The sequence below is a fragment of the Oreochromis niloticus genome, linkage group LG3, assembly GCF_001858045.2.
Source record: "Oreochromis niloticus isolate F11D_XX linkage group LG3, O_niloticus_UMD_NMBU, whole genome shotgun sequence".
NCBI lineage: Eukaryota > Metazoa > Chordata > Actinopteri > Cichliformes > Cichlidae > Oreochromis > Oreochromis niloticus.
In genome coordinates this window covers 2,363,336-2,382,169 of record NC_031967.2, presented here as the reverse complement: position 1 = coordinate 2,382,169, position 18,834 = coordinate 2,363,336, and the positions used below count along the sequence as shown (strand labels likewise).

General features: G+C 43.1%; 1 protein-coding gene and 1 long non-coding RNA gene across 8 annotated transcripts in view; one reads left to right on the top strand and one right to left on the bottom strand.

The window, feature by feature from the left end:
• The window catches only part of LOC112842667 (protein NLRC3), a 77,185-nt gene that overhangs the window by 7,337 nt on the left and 51,014 nt on the right, over positions 1-18,834 (bottom strand). Inside the window, exons 1-4 of one of the 7 annotated variants that reach the window (XM_025899761.1) lie at positions 6,459-7,096; positions 1,521-1,613; positions 1,259-1,408; positions 1,033-1,146 (exon numbers count right to left, since the gene is read on the bottom strand). The exons of 5 other annotated variants lie outside the window; for them this stretch is intronic. In XM_025899761.1, the coding sequence (XP_025755546.1) occupies positions 1,033-1,146; positions 1,259-1,408; positions 1,521-1,613; positions 6,459-6,466 (365 nt within the window). In that variant the 5' untranslated portion in view covers positions 6,467-7,096. Of the gene's footprint in view, positions 1-1,032; positions 1,147-1,258; positions 1,409-1,520; positions 1,614-6,458; positions 7,097-18,834 lie in introns of those variants that run through there. One more of the 7 variants, XM_025899775.1, reaches the window with a different exon arrangement.
• LOC112842768 (uncharacterized) lies at positions 17,361-17,956 on the top strand. The gene is made up of 2 exons (XR_003214786.1): positions 17,361-17,404; positions 17,527-17,956. It is a non-coding gene; the product is annotated as an uncharacterized LOC112842768 (long non-coding RNA).

Genomic DNA, 18,834 nt, shown 5'->3' with positions numbered 1-18,834 from the left:
ACATCTAGACCAGTGGTCAAGTTACTTGAAAAAAGTAATCAGTTACTAATTACTGATTACTTCCAGAAAAAAGTAATCCCGTTACTTTACTGATTACTTATTTCCAAAAGTAATTAATTACTTAGTTACTTAGTTACTTTTTAAAAACACGATTTACAACCTGAATAGGTGATAAAGCGATAGATCTTTCAGCCCAATTCTACTTTTTCTGCATAATCCATCATACAAAATGTAATCAAATGGAAATGTCTCTTTTTAAAACTTTGAACTTTAAATCTTTTAACTTTATGCATTAAGCAAAAACTTAATTATATGCAACATTCTCTGACTGGAAGAAATTTGTTTAACATTTAAACCTATTTTCTGCACATTCCAGCATTTAAATTAAAATATTTTTTTGTGTTTACACTCACTCTTTCAAATAGATGCAAGTGAAACACAGCAGAAAATAAATAAAATCAAAGACTCAGCGGTCCTGTTGCTCTATTTTCACCTGTAAAGCAGGAGTAGGTTAGGCGGAGGTTTACCCTGGTGCAGGTGTGCCGCAGCGGTCAGTTGAAGAATCCGCGAGTTTCTCTGTGAATTTCACATTACGTCGTAGCGCACTCGGTGCTTGCTTGGAAGTTTAGGGGTTTTTTCGCTGTAAAAAGAAGTTTTCTTCCCACGCACAACGGACACTAATGTTTTTGTCACTTTTTATGGAATCAAACTCAAAGTAAGGTCAGTACTTCCACGCTTTAAACGCTGCATGCTACACTCTCTCCCGCACTCGATATATTATGATCTGCAGACAGCTGTTGTCACGAACGTCGCACACGCTTACGTCACTGTCATGAGACGTTCTCGCAAGAAATCACGGTTTTAGTAACGCAGTAACGCAGCGTTCCTACGTGAAAGTAACGGTAATCTAATTACCGTTTTTGCAATAGTAATCCCTTGCATTACTCGTTACTTGAAAAAAGTAATCAGATTACAGTAACGCGTTACAAGTAACGCGTTACTGCCCTGATCTCTGATCTAGACACACATTACCTCTCAGCAGCAGAAGAACAGCCTTTAAAGTTTATATCAATATCCTTCGACACGTTGCTCTTTAAGGAAACACAGCTGGGTTCAGGTCCAGGAGATTCTGGCCTCTTATTGATCCTAAAAGAAAAACAATAAATGTAACAGCTTCATGAGATAGGAAGGAAAAACTGGAAATATTAAATTAATGACATGATGAACAATCTGAAACTCATAAAAATAATGTACTTACTCTTTGTCACATAACAGTCTTTTGTTAAAGTTTACAACAAGACCCTTCGACTCGTTGCTCTTTAAGGAAACACAGCTGGGTTCAGGTCCAGGTTCTGGATTAGTTTTAGGGTTATGTCCAGCTGAGCCTGGTACGCCCCACAGCTCTGGGCTTTAAAACAACACACACAGAGGTATGAGTGTGAATAATGATGGAGCAGTGATGTGAGTGCTGAGCTGTGACATGGAGAAGAGTCACGGACAGTTAGAGATGGTCATCTCACCTCTGAGCTTTGGTCTGGCTCTCATGTTCCCCACACAGAGTGCTTTTAGAGGGAGGGACTCCCTCCTCTCTGTCCTCACACTGATCCATGCTGCTGAAAACATCCAGATGAACACAATCAACTTTTTGGGGATTTACTGGATGATTGAGCATCAAGACACTTTTTAATATTTTACTAATTTCTGAAGCATTTTACCAACTTTGTTCAAATTGGTCTGCTGTCATTTTATTGTTGACAAAAAGAGATTTTGAGTTTGACTGTTGACATTTTCATGTGGGACTAGTTTCAAGTTACAAGTACGACCCTATTTTTCTTCCTTTCATGTGATTGGTCAATGTCATGTCAATCACAAATGTAACAATCCAATCACAGAACAGATGGGTGTGGCTGTCGGAGGGGCGCTTTTTGAACTGCAGGTCCTTGAAGGGTAATACAGATTGAAGCTGGAGGATCTCTATGTAAATATCCGATAGAAGCTAGGTCCCCACCATTATTACTTTAGGATTAGTTTAACACAAAGTCAGGGCGGACCCGGGACCAGTGCTGTGAGTCACAGTGCGCAGCATAAAGGTCCTTTCACATCGGACGCAGCATGTGCTGCTAATGCTAACTGCTAACTAAGCACGTAAACCTGTGACACAAAAATCACAAAACTCGGACAACCACAGACTGTTTTCCTTCCTGGTGATGAAGGAAAACGCTGGGCTGGCATGAACAGGGGCTTTTATTCCCTTCAAGGACCTGAAGCTTTATAAAGCAACCCTACAATAGCCAAACCCATCTGTTCTCTGATTGGATTGTTAAATTTGTGATTGACATGACATTGGCCAATCAGATGAAAGGAAAATAGGGTCGTACTTGTAACTTAAAACTTGAGTAAGTAAAGTAAGTAAAACTTTATTGATATAGCACCTTTCAAGATAAAAATCAAAAAGTTCTTAAAAGAAGCTAAAACCTAAAAATAAAAATCAACCAAAAGCAAGTTTAAAAAGATGAGTTTTTAGCTGTTTTTTAAAAGCGACCACTGAGTCCACAGATCTCAGGCTCAAAGGGAGAGAGTTCCACAATCTGGGGGCCACAGTTACAAAAGCTTTGTCGCCTTGTGTTTTCAGCCTCGTGTGTTGGACAGCAAGCAAGCCCTGGTCACATGACCTCAGGGACCTGCTGGGAATGTATGGATGTAAAAGTTCACTTATATATGTTGGTGCTTGTCCATGCAGAGCCCTGAAAGTCAAGGTCAAAACCTTAAACTGGATTCTGAATTTAACAGGGAGCCAGTGCAGCTGGATCAGCAGGGGTGAGACATGGGAAAACTTGGAGGACTTGGTCAGAAGCTTTGCAGCAGCGTTCTGAACAACTTGCAGATGCTCCAAAGAGGCTTTACATAAACAAGTAAACAAAGAATTACAATAGTCCAGACGAGATGAAACAAATGCATGAATGACAATTTCTAATTCGGAGCGCGATACAATGGGACTCAGCTTAGCAATGTTTCTCAAGTGATAAAAACAGGAATGAACCAGAGATTTTACATGGGCATCCAAAGTCAGAGCTGAGTCAATACTAACACCAAGGCTCCTGATAGATGGTTTTGTAAATGTAGCAAGTGGACCCAAGTTTTCCAAAACACTAGGTACAAAATTTTTAGGAGCACAAACAAGAACTTCAGTCTTCTCCTCATTTAGTTGAAGAAGGTTTCCAGCCATCCAACATCTAATGGAGTCTATGCACTTATGCAAAATCTGTAGCTTGGAAACATCATGGGGCTTAAAGGAGATATATAACTGAATATCATCTGCATAGCAGTGATACGATATGTCCTTAAAAGTGCTCAATAGGTGTTGAAGAGGAAGTAAATACAGTAAGAACAATAAAGGCCCCAAAACTGAACCTTGTGGCACACCATAGGCAAGAAAAGTAGAAGTGGAACTGTACTTAGAGGTAGCCACAGAAAAGGATTGTTTATGCAAATAGGATTCAAACCAGTCCAAAGCAGCCCCTGATATACCCACCCAGTGTCTCAGCCTATCTAGCAGAATATGATGGTCCACAGTATCGAAGGCAGAACTGAACGGAGCATTCTCCTGCATCGCATCTCATCAAAATGTCGTTGGAGACTCTAAGAAGTGCAGTTTCAGTAGAGTGAGCTCTACGAAAGCCAGATTGGAATTTATCCAGAATACTGTATTCATCTAGAACAGCTATAAGCTGCTTAGCCACAACCTTTTCTAAAATCTTAGCAATGAACGGTAATTTTGAAATCGGTCTGTAGCTACTGAGAAGAGAAGCATCAAGCTTAAGTTTTTTTAACAGTGGATGAATAACAGCATTCTTACAATAAACAGGGACCTGACCAGAAACCAGTGAGGTATTGATAATTGTGAGCACACAGGGACCAATAGACTGAAAGCCATTTTTAAACAAAGATCCAGGTAAAATATCAAGAGAGCAGGAGGACGCTTTCATTGAATTAACCAAGTTGACCAGCTCAGGTAAGGACACAGGTAAAAATCTTTCTAAAATTACAGGCCTATCTTGAGTTGGAGCAGACAAGAGAGACACAGAAGGAGAGATATTGTTCCTCATGTTACTGACTTTTTCAACGAAGAAAGAAAGAAATTTTTCACAATCCTCATTTGATGAAATTGGGACAGCATGTGGAGCAGGAGCAACAATATCACTAATGGTGTCGAATAGCACCTTAGGGTTACCTCTGCTCTTAGACACTAAGTCTGAGAAATAGGCCGCCCTCGCATCTCGAACTGAAGTGTTAAAAGAGACTAAAAGGTCCTTTAAATCAGCGGTCCCCAACCTTTTTTGCGCCACGGACCGGTTTATGCCCGACAATATTTTCACGGACCGGCCTTTAAGGTGTCGCGGATAAATACAACAAAATAAAACTAGTACCGGTACCGAAAAAAAGAAGATTTATTCATAACACACGTGAAAAGACCCAGGAAAACCGAGTTAACGATAAAAATGATAACAAAATAACGCAGAAAACCGATAAAAACCCTGAAAAACATACATTTCACACCTGAGCCTCAACTCTCGCGGCCCGGTACCAAACGACTCACGGACCGGTACCGGTCCGAGGCCCGGGGGTTGGGGACCGCTGCTTTAAATGAAGGAGATGGACATGCAAATGCGTTTTCCTCCACAAACGCTCAACCTTACGGCAGCAACGCTTTAAGAAGCGAATGCTGTCATTTATCCAGGGAGGCGACTTTGAAACCGGAGCTAGTCTAGTTTTGACAGGACAAACATTGTCTAAAATAGAAAGACAATGATTGTTAAAAAGATTTGTTAAAAAAATGAACATCTTTATAAGGAGATAAAACTAAATTAAAAGCATCGGAAAATTTAACAGCAGTAGAGGAAGTTAAGATGCGAGAGCTAACCACATGTCGAATAGGAGAGAGGGACAAATGAAAAGATAGATTAAAAAGAATACAATGATGATCCGAAATAAAAATGTCCTCAGTACAAATAAAATCAATGTTTAAACCTAAAGTAAAAACAAGGTCCAGTGTGTGTCCTTTGGTGTGTGTGGGACCAGACACATGCTGAGTAAAATGAAAAGAATCCATGACGCTAAGGAAACCTCTGGCAAAGAGGTCAGAGTCATCATCAACGTGTATATTAAAATCCCCGACTATAACCAGTCTGGACAGATTCAATGACGAGGATGAAAAGTCACTGAACTCCTTTAAATACATACTGTTTAGGCCAGGTGGACGATACACTACAGCGCAGTAAAATGGATCTTTATTTCCAATTCTAACCAGCTGTAGTTCAAAGGATGAAAAATGTCCGACCAACACTGCGCGACAGTAAAACCGGCTTCCAAACACCGCGGCAACACCTCCTCCTCGACCCGACGTCCGAGGCTGGCTGATGAAGGAGTACCCACTCGGGCAGAGTTCGATGAAGGATGAAAAGTCACCATCGCGCTGCCAGGTTTCGGTTAGAAATAAGAAGTCCAGTTTCTTGGAAAGAATAAAATCGTTCAGCAGGAACGTTTTATTCGTCATTGATCGAGCGTTAAAAAGCGCCACTCTCAGCGAAGTAGAAGACATATTATTAACAGAAACGGCCCGATTTAGGGGACAAAGAAACAGAGAGTTGGATCCGCGACGTTCATAAATTCCCACCGCGGGGATGGAGGGCCAAACAACAGGAGAGTCTGGATGAACACTCCTGAGGTAGCGCCGTCTCACAGATCCAGACACAGCTAGTCCCCGCTTCCAGAACAGTCTGAGTTTTACCTGGACACCTGCTCTTTTTCCTCTCCTCCTCCGTGACTTGCGCGGACACAGAAAGGCGCCACTGATGACACCTAACGAAGATCCAGACACCGGTGTCGGCAGCGGCGGATGAAAAATACCGCAGGAGGATGAGGCATCTTGACTTATCATAGAGGATCGGATGGATAATAGCGTCAGGCGATCATAGACAAGGCCAGCGAACACATTAGTAACAAAAAGCGAAAGCAAAAAGGCCGAAAAAAACAGCACAGAGAAACCACGGCCGGCAGCGGCAAAGCCAAACACAGGCGCCATCATACCGGAAATGATCCTGAGTGATGAGTGCAGAGTTTCACACCTATTTCTTGGCTAAGTCCACACACAAATCTTTTTTACATACACACAAATTCTTTTTACACATACAAATCCTGATTTACAAGTACAAAATATTTATGACTACAATTTGAGCCCATACATCCACAGACTGCTGGAGGCAGGAGAAGCTGCCTACAGTCACCAGTCAGTGGATCCACAGTAACATCGACTCTGAGTTCAGCTGCTGATCATCAACTAACTGTTTCTGTCTCGTTCCCAGACTCTGATCTCACATCAAACGAAGCAGATTTATGCTGAAACTAAGCTGCACACAGCTGATGTTTGCCAGGAAAACAGTACAGACTGCTAACATTACCTTAACATGGAGACGATCAACTGCGCCACAACATTCACGAAAGCGAAAGTAAAAGCGACGCAAGGAAACGATCAGAGAGGCGTTTGAGGGACGTTCAGAGTCAGGAACCTCAGAAACGGATCAGGCTGGAGTTTAATTCTGTTTTCATCTTTAGAAACATCTGGAAATAGTTATAAAAATGCTGCGTAATAAAGAAAAATAGTGTAGATTAGTTTGAGTTGTGTTTAGCTGAGCTGTGTCTTTAATCAAATCTAAACTGAAGAGTTCATTTTGTGGAGGAGCAGCAAGACTTTCAGTGTGACTCTCAGGAGAAAGCCTCCCACATGTCTGTTGTCTTAATAGTGGAATTATCTGGAAAATGAACCAGTTCTTATAAGCTGCTTTTCTATATGAGCAGTCAAAGCATTTTATACAGCGTGCTTCATTCACACAAGCACTTCTTTTTCTAACAATGACACTATGATGGATGCATCGGAGAGCAAGTCGGGGTTCCATATCTTGCCCAAGGATACTGTGGCATGCAGACTGGAGCAGCCAGGGATCAAACCTCCAACCTTCCAGTTAGTAATTCTACCTGCTGAGCTACAGTCTGTACTTCCTGAACAACACACCCTCCTTTTGTTTCTTTGTTTCCAGTAGCAACCAGGACCATGATGAACCCTGACTCCAACAGACACTCAGGATCCACCTGCCCAGTAAGTCACCCACTAACTGTAACTATCAGAGCCCTGACCTTCTGCAGAGATGAGTCACACTGAACACAGCAAGTGTCCCTGCTCTCAGATACAAAATCTGCCTTTAAAAGTTAAGAGTAATGAAATCAGCAGTACTGATTCTATAATTTGTAGTCTCACACACTTGTGCAGAGCACTTTTGTTGTTTTGGTTCACATCGGTTGATATTCTGCTGTAAACAACTAATGAGAACATTTTATGAAAGCTTTGAGTGTCCATCAGGATCCTGTAGAAACAGCTTCCATGTCAAAGATCAATATTCTGAATTCTGTTTAGAAAGAAAAAGATTTCTAGAAAATTCTGTAAAGAATTCAACATCTGTCCCTCTAGCACAGATTTCTTTAGCCAAACGTCTTTCTGTGTCTTCCATACAAACTTTAAACATGCAAACACTCAACACAGCAACACTGAAAGCATTTGAGAGTAACTTTCATTCAAATTAAACTTTATACACAATTACAATAATGGAAAAAATGACTAAATATTAAAACACTACAACCACTGAAGAAACAAATAAAACCAATCACAATCAACATCAAAATATGATCATAGAAAAATAGAAGAGACATATCATACAATTCATATACGCTGATGTGATCTCTACGTTCAAAAAACCCAATAACCTTCAATCCTTCATTTAAATTACATTTAAATCTCAGCTGGCAGCTGTTGGAGTCAAATTGTTAAATGTTGTCATTGTGTTACTTAAATTTGTAAGTCTTAGTTCAAGCAGCTGATCAAAGACATTCCTTTGTCTCTGACCACCTCTGCAACCAGCCTGTTGGTGGGGAGGCTGTAGTGTTTTATTATAGGGACATCCTATCTGAAGGTTCTGTTTTCTTGGTTAATAAGCTTCCTGCTTTATGACACTTTTGGTGAGCAGGAGGTCACACAAACGCACCTCCAAACACAAATACACACACACACACACACACACACACGTGCTTACACGTGCACACACATACACACATACACACATACACACACAGTGCCTTATCTTTTGTAACCATAGGGGGATATGTCTGTGAAGGTTCTCAGTCGTCCAGGTCATTGTAGTCTAAGGAGCTTGGAAAGAAAAGCGTCTGGACTTTTTTGAGTTGCTTGAAGACGTTTCACCTCTCATCCGAGAAGCTTCTTCAGTTCTAAGGGTCAAATGGTGGAGAGTCCCAGATTTAAACCCAGTGGGAGTTTCCCCCCCTAAAGAGTTTTCGGCCGAAACTCTGGCTGATTAGGACCCACACCCACTTTCACACCTCGGCTCATGTGATTAGGTAGAGGATCATCAGGGGGTCCTTTGTCCCTCTTTAGGGGGGAAACTCCCACTGGGTTTAAATCTGGGACTCTCCACCATTTGACCCTTAGAACTGAAGAAGCTTCTCGGATGAGAGGTGAAACGTCTTCAAGCAACTCAAAGAAGTCCAGACGCTTTTCTTTCCAAGCTCCTTAGACTAACCATAGGGGGGTTTTACAATGGGAGGTGCTTGTGTGTACTGTAACTGTTTTCAATAAAAGGCAGCAAGGAAGGCTGTTTATTTGATGCTGGCTAGCAGACAGGTGAGGAGCGTTCAGCTCCAAGAGCCTGGTTCCAACCAGCCTCCCTTGCTACAAGTAAAAACCGGTTAACACTGGAAGTCCCAGAGAGCAGCCATTTGGCTTTTCTACCTTTAAAACCCGCCTTCCACCCAAATGGCTGCTAGGCTTTTAGCTAATATCCTTAATCACCTGTGAACAGCTGCTTTTGTTATGTAAATAAGGTGGGGCCATGCTGAGCCACTTGGAGTGGTTAGTTTCCTGAGCCACAAGGAAACTTGTGTTTCAGTTTGCCATATTAGGGAGAAATCAACACACATGGGTGTATTTCCTTTGTTGCTGAGATTTATTGATAAAAACAGTACAAAAAAACAACCATTTGTACACATATTTACAAATAATAATAAAAAGTGAGTGAGTACATTTCAACATTTTCAGCAATCACTCACAATCCTGGCACTGCCATGGCATCTGTAGTCTGCATTTACCACATGTGTATCTGTAGCAGTGAACACATCGCACAGTGGCATGATTGTTCTTGCATCTGTGTTTGACCTGACACGTGGCTCTTTTTGCAGGGCTAGGTGTGGAGGGTTGTGTCTGAAGCAACTGTTCTTTTCTTGCCTTCTTCCCAGCTATATGAGAGTTAGCCAACTCTCTTGCAAGCTCCACCAGGAAGTCCACCCGTCTTTCCTGCGTCCCGGTGCATGCTTGAAACAGCACGTGTGCATTCAGTGCTGCCATGTCAATCATGTTATAGAACACGGCAACTGGCCAGCGCCGTGTTCCTCTGCGGACAGTGTACTCCCCCACCATCTGGTCCATCATATCCACGCCACACTTTGTGGTGTTGTAAAGGGTGACAGTGTTGGGCTTCCTTTTGGTGGTGTTATCAGTCTGAACCACGCTGTGCATGCTGCTAAGAATATAGACTGTCTTCTTCCGTTTGGCCACATACGCCGTCAGCGTGGCAGCAGAGGTTGAAAACACCTAAGAAATAAGATAAATTGTTATTTCCATAGCACTTTTACACACAATGAAACACATAAACATAGAACCACAAAAGACCTGCAACATACCTGAGTGGTGAATTCATTGCGATCTGTGTGTCTAGCGGATTGAGGAATTTCCCGGCGAATCTTGTTGACTGTGCCGAGGATGGTGGTTTTCCATCTAAGAAGTTTTTGTGCAAGTGAAAGCGATGTGATGCGATCTTCATATAAGATCAACAAACTAAGGAACAGAGATGTATTGCATTGTTATCAGTTCATGGAGGAACTTTGTGTTGGAGCACATATATAATGGACTAAAATACTCAATAGAAGGCTTTTGTGTGTGTCTGTGTGCTATGACTCAGGAGTTATACCTTAAATAGGGTATTGACCTTGGAGCTGTCAGCCTCCAGCACACACAGTTTCCCTCTCAGCATTTCCTGTGACTTTTCATCTGCAGGAAGATGGTCTGGACCCCTGACCACATCCAGCAGTACAGGAAGAGCTAAACACACAACACACACTTAATATAGACGTGTCAGACAAGACTATGAGTGAATCAACTCTAATGTGCTGATTTCATAGCTTTCCTGTTCTGACTGGACAACCTAGATTGTAATGAAAATAAAATCAGTTAAAAAAAATGTATCTGTTGACCAATCATTTGAATTTACATATATGGCTGTGTGGTGTCTGTTAAAGATATAACCATACAACATGTTTTCAACCATGTATAAAAACAAGGGTAAACAGTACAAAATTAATAATTAGGAAAATACAGTGTTATAAATAAAAGTCATTAATAATCTCCATATTCAAGATGGTGCAGCTGATGGCAGCCTGAATACTGCTCAATGATACATTTCCTGCTTGTGTTTATCTGTTCAGTTTTCAGCTTTTCCTTCCTGTTCACACATACATCAACAAAACCAGTTATCAGGGTTTTTGTTTTTTAATATAACTTTACCCTGTCTTTCACCCATCTGGAGAATTCTGCAAAACTATTAGTTGGAGCAGCTCTTAACAGGATCAGGAGATGCTGATGAGAAAAGCGAGCTGGAGCGCACGTCAAACTCATTCCGATCGGACATTGGCCAGTCCATGCTTCTTTCAATTCCCCCAGCGAATGTTTAGCCCTGTGCCTCAATGAAATCTGGCTGGCTGAACATGTCCCCAACAGCTCACTGTATCTACCAGGCTTTCAACTGCAGTACAGACCTTTCTCTGCACAATCATTTCCATATAAACTGTTTCCATATAGGCTTCAACCTACAAATAGGTTTCCAGTCAAATTCCAAAACTGAACTCAAGGAGATCTCATAAAGTGGGTGCTCTTGGTTAGCTTTCATCTGGTATGGCTAAAACCTCTATTAGCGTCTATTACAATAGAAGATCAATAGAAGATCAACTCACATGGGTTAAAATAGAAACTGCCAGTGAGTCCACTGCAAAATAAAACCATCCAATGATGAGCTAATGATGAACCTGAGTGTCTCTCTCACAGTTTAATAAGTGACTGAAGAGGAACTGGGTTCAAGGTATAAACCACTTTAAAATCTTTCATGATTTTCTACTGAGGTCACTTCAGTTTTACAGGCTAAATTATTTCCTGTAATACTCAGGGATCAAAGTACCAATAAAAGCAATATGATTTGTTAGGGTGATTTGTCTTCCTCCTAAAATTTTTTATGTGCATGAAAAAAAAACAAAACACTGACTCCTAACTCATCTAAAATAGACTTCATGAGACCATAGCATGTTCTGACCTGATAACCCTTGCAATCCCAGCAATGGTTCAAAGAACTTCTATAACCATCACTATTTTTGGTGTGCAACTTTCTCCAGACTGAATGCAAAACAATTGTAGCTCAGTGTTCAAACATTCGGAAGAAGGAGTTGATCTCACAGCTAGAGATTGACAAGGTACATAATAGGATCACGAGGAAACTTGAAACCTGGACCCTCCGTAGCCGCTTACCAAGATCAGAACACCATGGCAGTAGTGATCAGTGAGATGGCTACAAGATGAACAGCCACAAGGAGCAGTACCCACCAAGGAGAACGAGACTAGAAGCTAAGATCAAGGTAGCACAACTAATGGAGTTGCAGAAAGGTGCCTAAGAAGCACAGAAAGCTGTCTGTACCTGAGGCCTTGAAGACACCCAAGCAAAGACTACCAGCCTTGGACAGCTGCTTGAAGAGGTATATGCAGAGAAGTAGAAGGCAGGAGAATAAACCCTCTATTCTGCAGAGAACCATCCAAGGTGTACTCTCAGTAGGGAACAATATGAGAACAGCACCACCAAGGCTGGAGACGGCGCAGCACTGGAAAAGCATATGGGAGAAGGATGCAAACCCTAATAAGTGGCTAGTGGATCTAAGAGCAGACCACAGCAACCTCCCTGAACAGGATCCAGTAACCATCATAGTGGCAGATATCCAGCTGGTAGTCAATGAGAGACACCCAGAATGGCTAACCAAAGGTCCAAGATTCCTGACCCCAGGGAACCCCAGAAATAACCGGTCCCATCCAACTACCGGCCAATAACCTGCCTCAGTACCACGTGGAAGTTCCTGTCAGGCAGGTTGAGCAAAACAGGCACATGGCCCAATACATAAGCGGGGAAGAGAAACGAATTGGCAGGAATAGCAGAGAACCGAAACACCAGGTACTGATAGACAGAGCAAGACTGTAAGACCAGACTGACCAACCTGTGCACTGCCTGGATTGATTACAAGAAGGCTCATGACTCAATGCCCCACACCTGGATCCTGGAATGCCTAGAATTGTCCAAGAACAACAGGACCTTAAAAGCCTTCATCAGGAAGTCGATGGGGATGGACATTAGAGGCCAACTTCAAGCCCATAGCACAAGTGCAGGATCTATCAAGGAGATGCCCTGTCCCCACTACTGTTCTGGATAGGCCTCAACCCCCTCAGTGAGATCATTGAAAAGAGTGGCTATGGTTACCGACTATGGAATGGAACAATCCTCTGACATCAAGCTGTATGCCAAGAGTGAACGAGACATCGATCACACGAGTACCTCAGAAAGATGGCCATGGACAGCCGCGTGCTCAGTGATTGCCTCAAGCAGCAGAAACCCAATAAAGAGCAGCAAAAGGAGGTACCATCGTGGAAGGACAGGCCCCTGCACGGTATGTAGCACCGGCAGATAAAGGAAGTGGCTGACATCCAGAAAGCCTACCAGTGGCTGGACAAAGCTGGACTGAAAGACAGCACAGAGGCACTAATCATGGCAGCACAGGAACAAGCTCTGAGCACAAGATCCATAGAGGCTGGGGTCTATCACACCAGGCCAGGCCGAATATGGCCTGGTAGTCTCAAGGTCAAATAAGGAGACCCCGCGTAGGGTGGTCGAGAATAGCTGAACTAAGATCCTGTGGGACTTACAGATACAGATGGGCAAAATGGTGGCTAACCAACTGGACATAATAGTGGTAGACAAACAGAAGAAGACAGCTGTAGTGATAGATGCAGTGATACCAAATGACAAAAAAATCAGAAAGAAGGAACACAAGAAGCTGGAGAAGTACCAAGGGCTCGAGAAGATGTGGAGGGTGAAGGTAAACATGGACCCTGTGGTAATCAGAGCACTAGGTGTAGTGACCCCCAAGCTAGGCGAGTGGCTCAAGCAGATCCCAGGAACAACATCGGAGATATCTGTCCAGAAGAGTGCAGTCCTAGGAAGAGCTAAGAAACTGCGCTGGACCCTCAAACTCTCAGGGCTCTGGTAGAGGACCAGCGCTTGAAGGATAAAATGCCGCCCGCAGGGGTGAGCAGGGAATTTTGTTTATAGCCAGCTACCTCCTCTTAAGCACATCTATTTTAATACTCCTATTCGTAGTGTAAATATCAACACTTTACCAAGTTCTGTTGATTCCTCAGAGGCATCCGATGGAAGACAAAACACTGCTCAGTAGACCATTTAACACTTTATTTCACTTTTACAAATACTTCTAGAAGGGAGATGCGTCCTGCAAGACACGTTGCTGTAGATCTTTGTTCACTTTCTTCAGTTTCTGATAAGCATTTGTGTATTGCTCCATTTCTAAAAAGGGGTAATATACTTTTTTATTTGTGATTTTATCTATCTATCTATCTATCTATCTATCTATCTATCTATATATATATATATATATATATATATATATATATATATATATAAAACACCCATCTCGCCCCTGCGGGCGCTTTATCCTTCAAGCCCGGGTCCTCTACCAGAGGCCTGGGAGCTTGAGGGTCCTGTGCAGTATCTTAGCTGTTCCCAGGACTGCGCTCTTCTGGACTGAGATCTCAAATTTGTTGTTCCCGGGATCTGCTGGAGCCACTCGCCTAGCTTGGGAGTCACTGCACCTAGTGCTCCGATTACCACGGGGACCACCGTTACCTTCACCCTCCACATCCTCTCGAGCTCTTCTCTGAGCCCTTGGTATTTCTCGAGCTTCTCGTGTTCCTTCTTCCTGATGTTGCTGTCATTCGGAACCGCTACATCGATCACTACAGCAGTCTTCTTCTGTTTGTCTACCACCACTATGTCCGGTTGGTTAGCCACCACCATTTTGTCCGTCTGTATCTGGAAGTCCCACAGGATCTTAGCTTGGTCATTCTCCATCACCCTTGGGGGCATCTCCCATTTTGACCTCGGTACTTCCAGGCTATACTCGGCACAGATGTTCCTGTACACTACACGGCCACTTGGTTATGGCATTCCATGTATGCCTTGCCTGCTAGCATCTTGCAACCTGCTGTTATGTGCTGGATTGCCTCTGGAGCATCTTTACACATCCTGCACCTGGGGTCTTGCCTGGTGTGATAGATGAGATGAGAGATGAGATAGCCTTTATTTGTCAGTTGCAGGTCTTTTGCCCACAACCGAGATGACAGACCTTGCCGACCGTACATACAATACACAAACATCACATTGGGGAGACAGGTCAGGCTAGGTAGCGAGGAAAAAAAAACATTGAAATGTGTAACACAAAAGGATAATACAGGAATGCACAGATATCAACACACCATAGCACAATAAACACAGACAAGCAACATGGGAAAGAGTTCCAGTGTGTACATCTGATCTGGGACCGCTGCAATCTTTCGACTGCGCCTCCAACTGACCCGATGTCCACATCAGAGGGGAGGTAAGCGTTGGAGGTGGCGTTGGATCCGGGGTAGGGAGGGTGATGCGTCGGTGAGTGCTTATCAGTATCAGTATATGTATGTGTGTGCGTGTCCAGAGTTCAGCTGAGACAGTGTCCTTCGCCCTGCCAGGCTAAGTAAACAGTCTTCCAGCCAACCCAGGTGGCCTTGCATGGAATGGGAAGGAACAGACCAAACACAGTCGTTATCAGGGTGTTGTTCAGCTCCGGCCTTGCAGCTGGCGCCAAAGGGGTATCCGCATAAGTGATGTTATTTTTTTACTCTAGTGCGAACTGCTCATATGAATTTCAAAGCAGTTCTAGTCCAACACTGGTCTCTCAATCTCCCATTGGAGAGCCGCGAGCTTCGCCATACTTGCGTTCTGTGATGTTGTCACTTCTTGTGCTCAAGGAGCCAATTTTTGAGAACTCACGGCAGTGTGCCTCCCCGAGATGTCATCCAATTTTGCTCCCAGAGATGTTATTCCGGGCTAGCCCTTCCGAGATGTATCCAGTCTGCAGTCAGAGATCTTATTCTGAGTATTCACAGCAGCCGTAGCCTCTCCAAGATCTTATTCTGACTCAATGAGCCCATTTTGAGAAACTCACGCCTCTCCCATCGTTCCAATCCCAGCGGGCAGCCTTGTGGGGGTTTGAACAGCCGGTTCCGCTTTCTTAATTCTTCGATAAGTCAGGGCCAAGCCAGCTCCGATCAGCAAGAACCCTGTTACCATGGTTCCGAATAGGTAGATATCTTCACAACTCAGGCTCACCCAAGCCCAAACTTCTCGTTGAGAAAGGGGTGTCAATTGCATTCAGAGACCAGTTGATCCAATCCATAATTCCTCCTTTAGGTTTTAGAGAACAGACTGTGAGAGAGTGTTCCAGGGAAAATACAAAAAAACCCACAAGCCTAGACAAGGACATAAGCAGGGAAGATAAGGGAGAGGAGAAAAAGTGCGTCCGCCTCCTCCGAGAGCAAAAGAAGAATAGACCCCAGCCTCTATGGATCTTGTACTCAGAGCTTGTTCTTGTGCTGCCATGATTAGTGCCTCTGTGCTGTCTTTCAGTCCAGCATTGTCCAGCCACTGGTAGGCTTTCTGGATATCAGCCACCTCCTCTATCTGCCGGTGGTACATACCGTGCAGGGGCCTGTCCTTCCATGATGGTTCCTCGCCTTCCTCCTCTTTCTTGGGTTTCTGCTGCCTGAGGTATTCACTGAGCACGCTGTCAGTGCTCATATATATATATATATATATATATATATATATGTATGTATGTGTGTAAGCTGCAGCTCTACAAGGTTTTCATTCTCATTTCCGTGGCCCGCCCTCCCTTCCCTTTTTCAATTCTTTCACTTCTCCACTTCTCTTTAGTACATAGGGAGCTGCCAGGCTCAGTATCCGCTGCACTCCCCTCTGAGGCCTTCCCCAAACCACAGCTCAATTCATGTTTAAGCCATTCGCCTTCATCTACTAAATATGCTGTCAAACAAATGAGTGAAAGGAAAGAAATGTACAAAATATAAATGCTACATGTCTTTGAATGTTCATATTCATACACATGTATATGGGAAAACAGGAAAGTTTCAACTTTTCTTTTCAGTCAACAAATAGCTGTGATGGATTTCACAACAGCAGGATCATAGTAACTAAAGACACCCTCAGGTGATTTTGGTTAAAGCTGTAAACCCTCAAACCTGGTAACTGAGAAACCATAGAGAAAATCTGACATTTGCTGATAAGGGAGTTAGAGAATATTAAAAAACAAAACAAAAAAAACAACAATTATGATTATTACTTCTGTTTTGTAATGAGACGTGACGTCAATGCTGGAGTAATAATTTGAAAAACATTGTAAGCGTAAGAACACTCACCCCTCTAAGTTGAATACAATAGCTTGTATTTGTAGATGTTACAAAACTCATTAAAGACTTTCCTATTTTTTTTCTCTGTAACTAAATTACTACTTTATTCATTCACTGGCTCATGTGAAATTGAATCCTGACACCATATCAGACTATTTATTACTAAATATTGTATATATACACCGTGATCATAAGATATTAAATAATTAAATGTTTGTATTGTGTATGTGTATTGCGTTAAAACAGAGAACTTTGTTTAAAAAGTTCAGTCTAACTGTTTCTAAAATTTCTAAATATGAACCAGTTTGGGAGGGGGGAGAGCGTTGATTAATGAATCATATCCTGAATTTTAAGTTTATTTTACTGTGAGAAGTTCTGTGTCACTCCTTTAAGTTTTGATACCATACTTTTGTTATGAGAAGAGCCACACTGACATTTATACACAGTTTTAGCATCCCTTATACAAAAAACACTGTCATGGTCACCGTGTCTCTCTGGCTGGCTCATGCTGGCTACAGGTTTTGTTTTTGTTTTTCTCCTCCTCTCTGCATCTCCCTCCCTCCTCTCTGCCTGGGCGGAGCTCATTACGTGCTCTCGCTCTTGGCCCACGCACCTGTCACCACCTGCTGCTGATCTGGCTGATTTCCAAAGCTGCTATTTAAGGTAGTGGCACAGAGCAGCTCACTGTTGGAACGTTGAATCTCCTGAGTTCATGCTCTCGGCCTCATCAAAGATCTCCCTGTGTATATTCGCCTGTGGTACTAGCTATTGTATTCTGTGTGTAGATATTGCCCTCCTGGACCAGATTATGGACCCTTCCTGTGTGTGGTGGCGTGAGTGGAGTTTTGGAGCAAGTGCGGCTGAAGAGGAGTGAGTGTCTGCGGAGGAGCTGCGGCTGTAGAGGAAGCATGTGTGTCTCCCTGGAGCCCTGGATCCCCTTCCCAACTCACTGTACGTATATATAACACAGAGGTGTTCCCTGTTCTAAATAAACTGTCTTCTTTTGTTTGCAAAGAGTTCTGTCTGCGCTGGAGTCCTTCCAGTAGCCATGACCAACACTAATTATTTGAGATGACCAAAAACAAGGCTAATAGTACAATAATAATATTCATTTTGCTCCTCGTCCCAAATTAATTAAGACACAGAGAACAGAAAGGTTGCAGAAGGAGACAGTCAAATACATTATCAAGAGACATACACTGACAAGGTGATGATCTTCTATAATTATAAGTCCAGGTTCTCCTGCTGGGTCGAGGAGGTCATTCGGCAGGAATATGTCTCTTCAGATGTTACCCTTCCTTCTAGAGTGCAGGTCAACTTGACCCATGGGGTGGCCACCTCATGGGCCTTGTAAAATGGCAATGTGATCATCTGTGTGTGGAAAATTTTAAATAAAACTGCAGCAACCAGGTGAGTACATATGCATCGACCTTCACCAAGTTTTACTGCCTGAATAGGGCAGCCTGCCCTTGTATAGCAGCCAACCCAGTACCTGGGTGGCTTCACGGGGATCCTTCATCCCCACAGTTGGCCTAGGGTTTTGCAGGCCAAACATAGTGACTTGCTCCGTTTCAGTCCTTGGATCTGTGTCTGGCGAGGCCTTGACTAGGCCGGCGTGTTCAATGCGGCCTCCGAAGGACGCAGCCCCTGAATTGGGACACAGCCTATGTATGCTTCATGTGAAGCAGACGTAGGATCTTCTTGGCAAGAGACTACGCTCATCTTTCTGAGTGTCCTCTGTCAGGTTGAAGGCTGTAGTGACAACTCCTTTTAAGAAAGCTGCGGTGAGGCTAAGTTGAGCTCTTTACTGTGACATGTTTGACACTTCAGAGTCCATTCTGACAACCACTTGCCTCTAAAGGATGCTGATTTTATTTGAGCAAACATGAATTGCAGAAAACGTTATCCAGTCAAGGAAGAGTGACCAGAAAAACAGGCCAACAGAAAATATCTGAGCCCTATTCACCCTCTCGCTTCTCCTGCACCTGTGGAGTAACCAGATGAGTAAGGTGAAACCACACCCACTCCAGCAATTACCAAAATTTGATATCACCATGGTAAAAAATGTGAATCTGAACAATAAGCCAAAATAA